The sequence below is a fragment of the Gopherus flavomarginatus genome, chromosome 15 (assembly GCF_025201925.1).
Source record: "Gopherus flavomarginatus isolate rGopFla2 chromosome 15, rGopFla2.mat.asm, whole genome shotgun sequence".
Taxonomy (NCBI): Eukaryota; Metazoa; Chordata; order Testudines; family Testudinidae; genus Gopherus; species Gopherus flavomarginatus.
The window spans coordinates 10,591,565-10,605,771 of record NC_066631.1 but is presented as its reverse complement, the minus strand read 5'-3'; the positions used below and the strand labels follow the sequence as shown (position 1 = coordinate 10,605,771).

The window sequence follows — 14,207 nt, the reverse complement described above, 5'->3', positions numbered from 1 at the left end:
CTTTTTTGCCAACAGTTTAAAAGGCAAGTACTGTTGGTTTAGATCTAGGAGAGGCATGGTGAAAGTCTGCCACGAGTATGCTTTAGAGAGTCTGTAGTCAAAAAGAAATGTTTGCATTCCCCTCAGAGAAGCTGAAAGGAGCTGTACTCTCTACTGCAGATATTGAGGTCCTTGACTGCTGCATGGGAAACCAGAACATTTAAGTCTAAACATGTCACAAGATAATGTTCTGGGATCTTAAGTTTTACTTTTAATAAGGTGTTTTATTACCTTGACATACACTAGCATTTTTACATATGTGCTGAAATGCCTCTTGAATCTATTTAGGGCATTTTAACACAAACTGTGCTAAATGATGATCTGTGGTTCTTTTTGTTAAGCTGTTTTCAGATTAGATGTATGAGGTATTTCCCGTCCTCCTTCCCCCCAATTGCATTAGTCTTGTAGTACAGGTAGTTGCAGAATTTTTGTCTGCTGATCTCCCCTTGAGTTTTTCATACAGGTTTCCACTCACAGAAACTGGAGAGTTGTATGAAAATACTCCATTTTTATTATTAATTTTTTAAAACTTTGGGATAGTTTTAAAAACCACACTTTGCATAATGAGATGTCAATCTAGTTTAATAAATGGACAGTCCTGGTTCATAAAGGCAAGGTGTTGTCAACCTGGTTGAATCCTTGCTTTTCTTTGATGGCAGTACTGAATTTTCTACTATAATCTGTGGTGCTGCCAAGCTTTTTCTGTCGTCATATTTGTCATGTTGCCATCCATAACTCTATTGTCTTGATACTGTCTGTTCCTTCATAAATTATAACTTTTCATGGCTAGTTATGATTTTAGTTAAAGTAAATTAAGCAATTTCTAGGCAGCAGCTTTCCAAATAGTACCATCTATAGCACCTCTCATTTAATGATCTTAAAGATTGTTTTACAAAACCTCTGTGAGAAGTATTAGTCTCATTTCAGAGATGAGGAAACTGAGGTATCAAGGTGAAGTGCCTTGCATAAGGCACACTGCAAGTCAGTGGAAGACCTGGGAAGAGAACCTAGCTCTCCTGGCTCTCAAGCTGATGTTCTAACCTCTAGGGTGTGCCACCAAATTAATCATAAATTGTATTGCAACATATTTATACATTTTTAGGCTAAATCAGAATTAAAGTATCTCAAGTTGCTTTCTATAAGAAGCAAGAAAGACTGCCCATGCTAAGCTCATGCCCATTCATAAGATCTGCAATTACAATTGTGCTCATGTTTCAATTGGACAAAAATGCTACAGTCTGTCTATTTGCTCAGCAAGATGTGGCTGTAGGAGTGGATAACATCCTTTCATAGAACTCTACTCCCTGACCTGTAACCCAAACTTCTTTTGTTCTTTTTAGGTGATTACAGACTTGGAAGAACAGCTGAACCAGCTGAGTGAGGACAATGCAGAACTGAACAATCAGAATTTCTTCCTGTCAAAGCAGCTTGATGAGGCCTCTGGGGCCAGTGATGAGATAGTACAGCTGCGAAGTGAGGTTGACCATCTCCGTCGAGAGATCACTGAGAGGGAGATGCAGCTCACCAGTCAGAAACAAGTGAGAGTTTAGAAATTCTGTTCAAAATCTCTTCATGACATTTATCTTCTTGCAAGACTCTGATTAGCTCAAAATTCTTTCTAATTTGGAGAAATAATGGAAAGTGTTTATAACTTTTATAGCAACTTGACCCTACAATGACCGTGCTTGGAAGGAGTGTAAGAATGCACTGAGATCTTTAATATGTCCCTTTGTGGCTCACTGAAACATTGGCAAGGAATGGTGCTTGCTAGTTGTTTCATTTTTGCTTGTGGCTAAAGCCATCATGGGGTATTGATGACATTAAAGGTAACTACGGTTAAATGCATAAAGATTCAGGCCTTGAAATAATGAGATGTGACTTACCAGTTGATGCTGTGGATTTGCATGTACTGTAATTGGAATGGTGAAGCTGTATCTTAAAAAGTGCATGTTTGATAGGAGGATTTATTTTTAGACAATGGAGGCCTTGAAGACAACATGCACAATGCTGGAAGAGCAGGTGATGGACTTAGAGGCCCTGAATGATGAATTGCTAGAGAAGGAACGTCAGTGGGAAGCATGGAGAAGCGTTCTAGGGGATGAGAAGTCCCAGTTTGAATGTCGGGTGCGAGAGTTACAGAGAATGTTGGACACAGAAAAACAGAGCCGGTATGGCTTTTCTCTTCATTAATCTTTGTGTAAAAGTGCTCTGTGGAATATAGTTCAATATAATATAGAATGTGAGACATGAATTTACACCCAATATTAATTTATATGAGGTAAAACTGGAAGATGGATATTTAAATTGATACATGTGACTCTCCAGTGATGTGTTCCCCTTCATTCCTGTGCAAGGCCACTGAATTCAGAAAATAGTATTTCTAACTGTAATTTGCAAGCTATCTTTCAAATTAAACCTGGACTGTATGGTAAACTCATCTTTGATTCTCATTCCTTGTTTTGGTGACTTTGACTTCCCAAGCAGTAGTTCCAGCAGGGGCTGAGAACAGGATTCTGTAATGTGGAAGCATCATAATAAGATGACTGGCTATATAAACTAATATTTTGAGTTTGAGGCAAGCCTCTGAAAGTGTCTACTGATGTCCTGGCATCCTAGGAAGAGGTCAGTCCCAGAAAGAAAATAATCGGGTAACATTTTTTCCATTTTTAATACAGAGTGCGAGCAGATCAGCGTATTACTGAATCCCGCCAGGTGGTAGAACTAGCTGTTAAAGAACACAAAGCGGAGATTCTTGCTCTCCAGCAAGCACTGAAGGAGCAAAAACTCAAAGCTGAGAGTCTTTCTGACAAGGTCAGTATCTTTTTTTCTTAATCTTCTTTATATTAACTAAAGAAAAATATGTCAACTCAGGTGTTCGTGATAGAAATGTAGTTTTGAGCTGGACATTCTTTCAGTTGGAGGGGTAAATTTTACAAAAAGACTGAGGCCTTTCTTGTTGAGGATGCAATTCTGAAAGCCAGGAGCCTAGCTTTCCGATCAGTTAAATTTAACCTAAAGGGCTGATCCCGACATCATGGGTGTTAATGAAATTTCTAACTGATGTGACATCCACATTTGAGCAGCAACAGCCAAAACCCTTTTTTAAAAAAAAAAAAAAAAAAAAAAGCAATAGGTAATATTTTTCATTCTAGCCTTTTATGTGTGATTGGTGAATTTGGATTTTAAGATCTTTGGGTCTTCTAATATTTGTTTGCATCTATGATATGTATATATGTATATGTATGTCTGTCCCAACTGCCTAGCTCAATGATTTGGAGAAGAAGCATGCAATGCTGGAGATGAATGCACGCAGTTTACAACAGAAGCTTGAGACAGAACGTGAGCTCAAACAGAGGCTTCTGGAAGAGGTAAGGGCTACCCTGTGAGGGAATTTCATGTTATACAAATGTATTTGGAAAGATCCACAATGTGAACCCACAAAAATAGTTGTACTAGGTTTCAATGAAGCTAGAAAATTCAGAGTTAATGCTAAAGATCCAGATTGCTATTCTATCCTTCCTTATCTCAAAAAAGATATACTGGCACTAGAAAAGGTTCAGAAAAAGACAACTAAATTGATTAGGGGTTTGGAATGGGTGCCATATGAGGAGAGATTAAAGAGGCTAGGACTCTTCAGCTTGGAAAAGAGGAGACTAAGGGGGGATATGATAGAGGTATATACAATCATGAGTGATGTGGAGAAAGTGGATAAGGAAAAGTTATTTACTTATTACCATAATACAAGAACTAGGAGTCACCAAATGAAATTAATAGGCAGCAGGTTTAAAACAAATACAAGGAAGTTCATCTTCACGCAGCGCACAGTCAACTTGTGGAACTCCTTGCCTGAGGAGGTTGTGAAGGCTACGACTATAACAGGGTTTAAAAGAGAACTGGATAAATTCATGGTGATTAAGTCCATTAATGGCTATTAGCCAGGATGGGTAAGGAATGGTGTCTGTGGCCTCTGTTTGTCAGAGGGTGGAGATGGATGGCAGGAGAGAGACCACTTGATCATTGCCTGTTAGGTCCACTCCCTCTGGGGCACTTGGCATTGGCCACTGTCGGTAGACAGGATACTGGGCTAGATGGACCTTTGGTCTGACCTGGTACGGCTGTTCTTATGTTCTTAATGTTGCTGTGGAGAATAGAAAGTAAATCAAAATGATATGTTAATTTTCACTTTAGAGAAGGGTGGTTATCCTAGAGATGACTCATCACCTATTGCAATTAGGGTGGTCTTGGTTTTGCCTCATTATAACCTTGGAGTTTTGGTGGCTCTGTGTGCTTTGGTTGGTTGTGCGGAAAGATAGCTTCTTCTGCCGCAGGTCGGGAGTAGAGACCTGAGCACTTGTAATACATTTAATTTCACAGATCAACCAAATATGCAGATGCTTGACCTAGTTTCTAAGAAAGGTCTTTCTTAGAGAGAAATATTGAGGTAGCTTTTGGTGTCTGTGTGAAAGGCTTGAAAAACTGGCATCCAGAAATTCTTGATGTTGCTGTCTCCTTCACTAGTTTAGCAGATATACAATTTCCAAAAACCAAACAAAGCAAATTGAGCATTGGCCTGCTAAACCCAGGGTTGTGAGTTCAATCCTTGAGGGGGCCATTTAGGGAAGTGGGGATTGGTCCTGCTTTGAGCAGGGGGTTGGACTAGATCTCCTGAGGTCCCTTCCAACCCTAATAATCTGTGATTCTGTGATACTGCTTTATTTATTTTTGTGGGGGGTGTGTGTGTAAAAATATGTTTAAAAAGGCAGCGTTGCTATGAACTCATGCAAATCACTGGTATTAAAGATGATAATATGGCACTTTGGGAAGAAGGGAAGATTCTGGGATTTTATAAATAGGGTAAATTAATATTTGAGCTATAAAATAAATGGATGTTTAATTTAAGTTCTAGGAAGATGCTTGTGCTGCAAGAAACATTAACATTTGGCCTTTGTTTTCCCACTAATAGCAGGCGAAGCTGCAGCAGCAGATGGATCTGCAAAAAAACCACATCTTCCGCCTGACTCAAGGCCTTCAAGAAGCTCTGGATCGAGCAGATCTTTTGAAGACTGAAAGGAGTGACCTAGAGTACCAACTGGAAAACATTCAGGTGAGGGTCAGTAAGAGGAGAGCAAAAGGGATACTGTGGCAAATATCAAAAGTGAGATTTTCAGTATGTAGCCTGTCATTGTTATGTGCCATTTCCGACAACTGGATGAAGTCAGCTCTGCTTGAGTGTTTGACTTTCTGCTTGGTCTTCCATACTGTCTCATCTCTGATTGTTATGCTGCTGTTTCTCTATTGCTGAGGTTTAATTTTCTTTTTTCTTGTGTGGTTCACAGGTTCTCTATTCCCATGAAAAGGTGAAAATGGAGGGCACTATTTCTCAGCAAACCAAACTTATTGACTTCCTGCAAGCAAAGATGGACCAGCCAGCCAAAAAGAAGAAGGTGGGTTAAAGGTTTGGGAGGCAGAATTCAAGAAACTAGCCATGGAGTCAAAAACTGAAATCTTCATGATTTAGCTATTTACTGTGTGTTCAAAATATTTTTTATTTTTATCCTTACTGCATAACACAAACACCTTCCAGTTTAAGGAACATTATAAATGACTGAAAAAAGCTTTATCAGGCAACATGTCCGCCTTGTGGCCTGTCAGTATTTCTGTTTCCACAATGAGTCAAGTTGCAGCCCACTAAAAACACCTCTGCAGCAGCTGGGGAAATATGAACCTTCCTTGTTTTGTTTTTGTTTTGTTTTTAAATGAAAATGTACGAACAAATTTTTTAAATGGTAAGTATATGTAAATGTATTAGAATCAGGAAGGGTTAATCTTTTAGTTAAATCATAGGGTAGGTAGTCAGGAATCTATTTCCAGCTTTGCCACAGACCTCAGTGTGACCCTGAATTAAGCAATTAAATCTATACCAGCTTGTGAAATGGACATAATGTTAATCTATGTCAGGGACGCTGAAGCTCAATTCGTTAGTGTTAACACTCATCGAGATCCTCTGTTAGGTGCTATAGGAAATGCAAGGTATTGGTGGCATTATACAGGCAATGTACACTGCTTATTTAAATTAAAATAAACAGAGTTCTCAACATTTTTCTCTTCAACTCCAATTAAAAGCCTATCCTTTTGTACCTCATAATTACCACTAGGCCCTCTGGCCTGCAGTTAGTTTCCCTTTGCCTAGTTTAAATCATCTCTTACTAGGAGTTAGGAGTTGTCTGTGTGTTTCTGTTGCTAGGGCCTGTTTAGTCGGCGGAAAGAGGACCCTTCTTTACCCACACAGGTTCCCCTGCAATACAATGAGCTGAAAGTGGCACTGGAGAAGGAGAAGGCCCGTTCTGCTGAGCTGGAGGAGGCTCTACAGAAAACACGCATTGAACTCAGATCTGCTCGAGAAGAAGGTAGGGGGGTAACAGAAAAGTTGAATCTGGAGAAGAGAGACATTTTGGCCTCAAAATTTGCCTTAAATTGTGCGTCTCTGTAACAGTAAAATTACTGTCTAATTCCTACTTTGCTGCATTGAAGATACATTAGGGCTACATATTTTCTGCACATTGTAACCCTTGAATGGTTACATAGAACCATGGCTGGAAACTAGCCTCATACTGGATGAGTTAACGAGTTGTATTTGTCTCTAGCTGCCCATCGGAAAATAACAGACCACCCTCATCCATCCACTCCTGCCACAGCCCGACAGCAGATCATCATGTCTGCCATTGTCCGCTCCCCAGAGCATCAGCCAACTCCCATCAGCCTGCTTGCTCCACCCTCAAGTCGCAGAAAGGAGTCCTCCACACCAGAGGGTAAGTCTCAAGGAGAATATGAAATGCCTGTTCCTATTCAGAATATCCACCCCTCTTTTCAAAACCATCTTTTCTCTTTTCATGCAGGTGTGTATAATGACGTGCACAAGTATTGGTGAGCTCTAGGTAGCAGACTTGGAAAGTAATGTGAGGGGAATTGAAGCCTACTTTGTATAAGGGAAAGGGGTTGTGTTACCTATTTGTGAGGGATGAATTTTTGTAAAAACTCCTGTCATAATAGAAGTCTTGGATCATCCCTTCTTGCTCTTGTTCTGCAGTCTAAATCTCTGCTTGAATGAAATTTCAACACCACTTATTTTATAAAATTTCAGTTAAAGGCTTTCTGTCTTGGCTTGGATTTTTTTAATTGATTGATTAAAAGAAATCTGGTTTTTGATAGAGAATCCTTTAAATAGTGTGTCTGGAATTAAACTTTTTTCTAATGGGTTTTTCTGCTCCCTTGTTAATTAGTAGGCGTTTTTCAGCAAGCAATAAATTCTCTGGGGGATAGTGAAGCTGGCTAGACTCAAAGAGCTGTGAAATGCATGAAGTAAACATACTGGGGGAAAAAAGGTTTTTTTTGCTAACCTCCGTGTATGTTAAGTCTCAGTAAAGACTGACAATGAAAAGTGCAAACAAAATCCATTCCAGTCTTACTGTTGTTCCATATTGTGCCTCTTCAAAGTCACAATGTTCTTTGTAAAATAGAGATTCGTACAGAGGATATGCTGCCCTACATCAGCACAAAACGAGGCTGTTGTAGGCTTTGCTCTTCAGACTGCACTTTACTTTCTCGACTACAATTCTGCGTTGATCAAAAGGGTGTATGGATGTTTCCTCCCTGGCTGGCATATCTTTACTTGTCTAAGCTGCAACTTCATTCAGCTGAGCCGAGAGTTCTCTATAAAGGGAAGGAATGGCAATAGGCATGAGGAGACACATGAAGTATGCATTGAAAGGGTAGGTATTGGGTGAGAGGAGAAGTTGGATCCTTATTAGTAAGGAATGAAGGAAGAGGTGTATGCTGTCGAAAATATGGGGCGAGACTCATCAGCAAGAAGGATGCAATTGAAAATTAAGGGGCTATGCTCACGTGTATATGGGAGAATTGGTATTAGGTGTCTGGATGGTCCCTGGGTGGGACATAACAATGGGTATTGAACCCCAGACCTCCCAATCTAAAATCATAAGCGTCTACTGCCTGAGCTGAAAGACCCAGGTCTGTTAGCCCAATGGTTGTCATACACTCAAACTCATATGCCAATGGAGGTGGAAAGAGAGCCATGCTTTGTAAGCATGGATTACGTAGACATAAGGAGAGATGTCCTCAATCATGGTTAAGCGATGGGTATGGGTAGCGTGGGAAGACACATGCAGCAGGGAAAAGAATTGACATGAGGGGTAAGATTTGTTCACTGCCAATCAAATGTATTGGCAGGTGCTGAGATATGCTCATTGGTCAGCACTGAAAGTTGGGGAAATCTGTTCTCGGTGGTATGAAGTTGGTATGGGGAAAGCATGTGCAGTATCTAGTATAGGTAAAGTGAGAGAAGCAAGTTGTTTGTTGGCAGCACAGTCCTTTGTGACCATCTAGTCTGACCTCCTCTATAACATAGGCCATAGAACTTTCCCAAAATAATTCCTATATCTCTTAGAAAAAGATCTGTTCTTGATTTAAAAAACTGTCAGTGATGCAGAATCCACCATGACCTTGGTAAGTTGCTCCAATGGTTCATTACCCTCATTGTTAAAAACGTACACTCTATTTCCACCAATTTACAAAATTGTTTCGTTTCAACCTCCAGCCATTGGATCATGTTATACCTTTTGTCTATCTCTCTGACATTTTTCCCCCTTCCAGAGTTCAGTCGGCGTCTGAAAGAGCGAATGCACCACAATATCCCTCACCGTTTCAATGTGGGGCTAAATATGAGGGCAACAAAATGTGCAGTGTGTCTGGATACTGTGCACTTTGGACGTCAAGCATCTAAATGTCTTGGTAAGAGCAGGGCGTATGAGTGAATGGAGGGCAATTGAATCCTAGAATGGAGAGTTAACACTGCAAGTCATTCAGAATAGAGACTCATGTCCTTGTTCAGTGAAGACAGTGAGCTTCTCCACCAACAGCCTTGGTTACAATTTTTTAGGTGTCCGTGGAAAGAGACTGTTCTCTTTATTTGGGAAGGCAGATGACCGATTCCCTCTCCTAGCTACCATATAGTTATTTTGCCCATATTGCCTTGCCAAAAACAGCCGGGAATTGGGACAGAGTGTGACTACCAGGAACTCTTCACCAGGGAAAGTGTGTTGTTTTCTGCACCATTACTGCCTGTAAGAACTGGAGAAATCACTCCAACTTCTTTCTCGCTCCATGGGAGTATTTGGTAACACATTCTGCGCCATCAGAGACTTCACCATCCAGTTCTTTCTCCCTGCAAACAAAGATTGACAGTGTCCAATTATGAAGACCTGAAGAGTAACTGGAGGATATACTCCATATTTGAAAACATCAGATGGCTAGATTGAACAGGAAAGGGGTGGGTCTCTGGGTGACTGGTTGGAAGCTGAATGGACTGGGCCATGTTTTCTGGTGTATGTCCTTATAAAGTTTTACTCTCCCAGAATGCCAAGTGATGTGTCACCCAAAGTGCTCAACATGCTTGCCAGCTACATGTGGACTGCCTGCAGAATATGCCACACACTTTTCTGAAGCCTTCTGTCGGGACAAATTGAACTCTCCAGGACTGCAGCTGAAGGAGCCAAGCAGCAGTTTACGTCTGGAAGGATGGATGAAGGTGCCAAGGTATAAACATGAGTCTTTGTGCCAGAGCAGGTGGTGGCACATATGGACCTGTGCTGTAAATTATCCCAGATCATGAGGCAATTTCTCTGAATTCTCTCGATATTTGCCATTGCAATCTTGTGTTACCAATGAAATTTATCCCCCAGGGATTTGCTTGCCACTTCAATTCAGAATCTTGGTGGAAATTCTGATGTTCTTTTGTGCTTGCTGTGTTTTCAGGAATAATAAGCGTGGACAGCAGGGCTGGGACAGGAAATTCATTGTCCTGGAAGGAACTAAAGTGCTAATTTATGATGCTGAAGCAAGAGAAGGTAACTTCACACCTTCAACAAACAAGATTTGCCTTTTCTGTTTTCTGAGATTATTCATTGTATTGAAGGGTCTAATTAATATGTTAACATTAGCTATTGCTAATTTTAACTGCCGTGTCTAATAAGGCAGAATTGTTTTTTCCCCCCTTTAGGATTTTATTAATCTTACATGCTTTAAATATTGGAAGTAACCCTGTACTCCAGCTATGAAAAACCCAATGTGCTACCTGCTTCCTTCCTCCAGTTCTTCATTATTTTCTCACTACTTTCTTGTTTCTTTGGGTCTTGTTCTGATTCATCTTCATGTCCCTTCCCCTTCTCTCGAAAGCTGGACAGCGGCCTGTGGAGGAGTTTGAACTGTGCCTTCCTGATGGAGATGTAACTGTTCATGGGGCTGTAGGAGCTACTGAACTTGCAAATACAGCAAAGACAGGTGAGAATCAGTGCAGCCGAGGTAGAATGGATTTCAACTGATCCATGAATATGGCTTGGCATCCACTGGCAGTTAACTGTGGTAGAACAGATCTCATTCTGCAGTTAACCTTTTAAACTGCTGTTCTGTAACATCATAAATCTTTCTGAGGTTACCTCTATTTCAATTAGGTATGCCTTGTGAATAGTTCAGACATCTAGTGTTGGACCCACAAATTTGATTGCTTCTCTCCCGATGGTTGAACTGTGAATGAGGTACTCTTTCATTCAAATAGAGGTAAACCTTAGAGTGGCTTTATAAAGTTATTATAAAGCACTTTTAAACATAGTTCATATAAACTTCCTCCTTCCGTGCCCTCCACCAATCTGAATTTTCAAAGTGTATGTTCTAGCAGTTAACCATTAACCTGAAATAATATGAGGCACATGGAATCAGTTATTCTCTAAAAAGAAGTAATATTTGTACTGTACTGGTTGTGTATATATGGAATTGAACTGATTTAAAGATAATATATCTCTTGGGTTTAATATTGTAGGTTAGAGAGTTGAGCTATCAAAAGTAGGAACATTATTGTTTCTTAAAGCAGGTTATTGAACAACAATTAAAAAAAGGAAACTCTCTTCTTGTGTTGCATAAGCCAGGGTTACAGACATGAAAGAGATTACTTAGTGACTTGCTTTTAGAAAGCGTACACTGTGTAACAGTGCAGAGAAAACTATCCAGGATCACTTCAGTCATAGGGCTTTTTTAAAAAAAGGAACGTCTGTGTTATAGCTGACACTTCTCTTCCTCTCTGAATAAAGGCTAATAGTTAATCTTTACTTAGCAGATAGAAAGATGGAAACCATACACACAATGCTATCCATTTTTTTTTTTTTTAGCTTTAATAGCTAATTTGCAGCACCTGGAATGGAAAAGCCCATCTTTACTGATAGTTTAAATTGTAGCAGTAAACATCTTGTTATGGTAATGTCCTCTCTGACGAAGATGAAGGATGCTAAGTTAAGCCAAGTGAAATTGTTCCAAGTACTAATCCCAATTTTGTTCTCTCTCTGCACCACCTTAGATGTGCCATATATACTGAAGGTGGAGTCTCATCCACACACCACATGCTGGCCTGGTAGGACACTCTACTTACTAGCACCTACTTTCCCTGATAAGCAGCGCTGGGTCACTGCTTTGGAGTCAATAGTGGCAGGAGGGAGAGTTTCCAGGGAAAAAGCTGAGGCTGATGCTGTAAGTACAAATAGATTCTCTAATAATAAAATATTCTTGGAGGGAACCGTTTTGAAATTTTCTTTTAGTATCTGACATGCTGAGTTTGAAATGAAGTTAAACTAGTTAATATTATTTCTGTCTTTAATATCATGTAATAGGAATACCGTGAGCCATGGTTTACAACGAGATTGATGCCTCACAGTGTCGCATCTTCTTTCAGATCCAAAAAATAGCAAATCTCAGAAGGCTTATTTTTTCCCCTCCTTTGTGATTTGTTAGCTGATTATTCCTGACAAAAATGGCGTTAAGTGGTCTCACTGCTGTTCCATTTAGAACAGCCCTTTTCATCACTATAACTTTCCTGATACAGGGAGATTGTGCTTTTTGGCGTCGCATATTCAAATTTTGGCTCCCAAGTCAATGGAAATCTGACTAGCAGGAGTAGTCTAGGATGTTAATTAGTAAAAGCAGCAAAGAATCCTGTGGCACCTTATAGACTAACAGACGTTTTGGAGCATGAGCTTTCGTGGGTGAATACCCACTTCCTCAGATGCAGGGTCAGATGCATCTGAGGAAGTGGGTATTCACCCACGAAAGCTCATGCTCCAAAACGTCTGTTAGTCTATAAGGTGCCACAGGATTCTTTGCTGCTTTTACAGATCCAGACTAACACGGCTACCCCTCTGATGTTAATTAGAACTCTCTTGATTTTCTTCCCAACTATTATACTCTTTGGCAGCCCCTCTTTTGAAAGTTTCAGTTTTGTTTTTCTAACCACTTTGTGGGTGTTGAGACACATCAGGATTTCTTAAGTTGTATCACTTCTCAAATGTTCCCTGTTCAAGTAAGTGTTGGGATGTGTATGTGTCTTGAAGGGACCTCAGTGCCACTCTGTAATAAACTAATATATGAACCTTCTGCTAACTTCTGTGTTAATAGAATGATGTGCCAGTCTTAGAGCCTGCTTTCTGCTTGGACTCAAATAGAGACATACATGCTTGTTTCCTCATTTTCCTAATAATTGTGCCTTGTTAAGTGGCAGCTTATGAACCCTTGACACACATTTTGTGTTGCAGAAGGACTCTACTTTTCCACAGCTGAATGCTGTGCAATAGCAGATGGTTGCAGTTCAGATAATGATACATTTAGTGTTTGTTACAACCAATGTAGCATGAGTCTGGAGGCAATAATGTGCTTTAAAGTTTTGAGACAAGGTTGTACATGCTAGCTCTTCAGATGGCTGTGAGTCAGTGCTAAGTGTTGTCTAAGTGTTTGATTTGTGTTTCCTAGTTATCATACTGTTTTTTTTCTTTTTCTCACTTACAGAAGCTTCTTGGAAACTCCCTGTTGAAGCTTGAGGGGGAAGACCGTCTGGATATAAACTGCACAATGCCCTTCAGTGACCAGGTGATGACATCAGTGCACAACGCGCAACCTGGTCACTGTATACCTTGCATGAATGGAGTATGTGTATCCAGACTTGTAAATAGGAACATGTTTCCTTTTGTACCTTGGGGTTGGATTCTGCTTTCCATTGGCTGGTGTTATGCATGAGTGAAATTTTAGTCTTGGAGCATTTCTGTGATCTTATACAGTGCTGACTGTTCAATTTTTGTCTTTACAGGTAGTACTCGTTGGTACAGAGGAAGGTCTCTATGCCCTGAATGTGTTGAAAAATTCCTTAACACACATTCCAGGACTTGGTGCTGTTTTCCAAATTCACCTCATAAAGGATCTGGATAAACTGCTCATGATAGCAGGTATGATGGTAGGAAGATGGCAGATTTTTGCTTTTGTGGAAGTGTTCTGATAAATGTTCTAGATGGTGAAAGTTAAGGGGAAACTCCCAACAGCACAATGTCAGTGGAACTTGCTTTCTCTGGGTTCCTCTCTACATTTTATGTATAGCTTTTCTGTGGTGCTCATCACAGAATCACCTCAGATTCTCATGTACGCTGACGAATAAAGTAAGGCTCACAATATCCCTGCACAAAGGCAGTGAGCTCTCTGTTTTTTTACAGATGAGGGACTGAATAACAGAGGCCAACATTTTCAAACCTGAGTTTCTAAAGTTCTTCTTCGAGTGATTGCTCATATCCATTCCAGTTAGGTGTGTGCACCGCGTGTGCACATTTGTCGGAAAACTTTTACCCTAGCAACTCAGTGGGCCAGCAGGTCACCCCCTAGAGTGGTGCCGTCATGGCGCTCGATATATACCCCGGCCGGCCCACCCGCTCCTCAGTTCCTTCTTACCGCCCGTGTCGGTCGCTGGAACAGTGGAGCGCGGCTTAGCTGACCTCCACTTCCCTAGCTACTCATAGTTCTCGTGTATATAGTTATGCAGTTATAATCCTTTGATATATATATATATATATTTGTACAGTTATACGTTTTTCCTTTGCTAACATAGTTAGTTAGTAATAGTTAGCGGGGTTCAGGAAGTAGCCCCCTCCCCGCACCCGGTGCCGGAGCCCATGCCCGGCTCACCGGGTTTTAAAATGGGCTCGGCCTGCCAGAAGCCGATGCCGACGGGAGACCCACGACTCCTGTTTGAAGTGCCTCGGGGAATCACACTTGACAGCTAAGTGCCCCAT

At 40.6% G+C, this 14,207-nt stretch overlaps 1 protein-coding gene across 2 annotated transcripts in view; it reads left to right on the top strand.

Moving 5' to 3' along the window:
- The window catches only part of CIT (citron rho-interacting serine/threonine kinase), a 104,717-nt gene that overhangs the window by 68,641 nt on the left and 21,869 nt on the right, over positions 1-14,207 (top strand). Inside the window, exons 25-39 of one of the 2 annotated variants that reach the window (XM_050923570.1) lie at positions 1,380-1,577; positions 2,014-2,207; positions 2,715-2,850; positions 3,303-3,407; positions 5,003-5,143; positions 5,376-5,483; positions 6,284-6,446; positions 6,684-6,848; positions 8,710-8,847; positions 9,471-9,651; positions 9,871-9,962; positions 10,291-10,395; positions 11,462-11,631; positions 12,940-13,020; positions 13,238-13,373. In XM_050923570.1, coding sequence (XP_050779527.1) covers positions 1,380-1,577; positions 2,014-2,207; positions 2,715-2,850; positions 3,303-3,407; positions 5,003-5,143; positions 5,376-5,483; positions 6,284-6,446; positions 6,684-6,848; positions 8,710-8,847; positions 9,471-9,651; positions 9,871-9,962; positions 10,291-10,395; positions 11,462-11,631; positions 12,940-13,020; positions 13,238-13,373 — 2,113 coding nt within the window. Of the gene's footprint in view, positions 1-1,379; positions 1,578-2,013; positions 2,208-2,714; positions 2,851-3,302; positions 3,408-5,002; positions 5,144-5,375; positions 5,484-6,283; positions 6,447-6,683; positions 6,849-8,709; positions 8,848-9,470; positions 9,652-9,870; positions 9,963-10,290; positions 10,396-10,565; positions 10,650-11,461; positions 11,632-12,939; positions 13,021-13,237; positions 13,374-14,207 lie in introns of those variants that run through there. The other variant, XM_050923569.1, reaches the window with a different exon arrangement.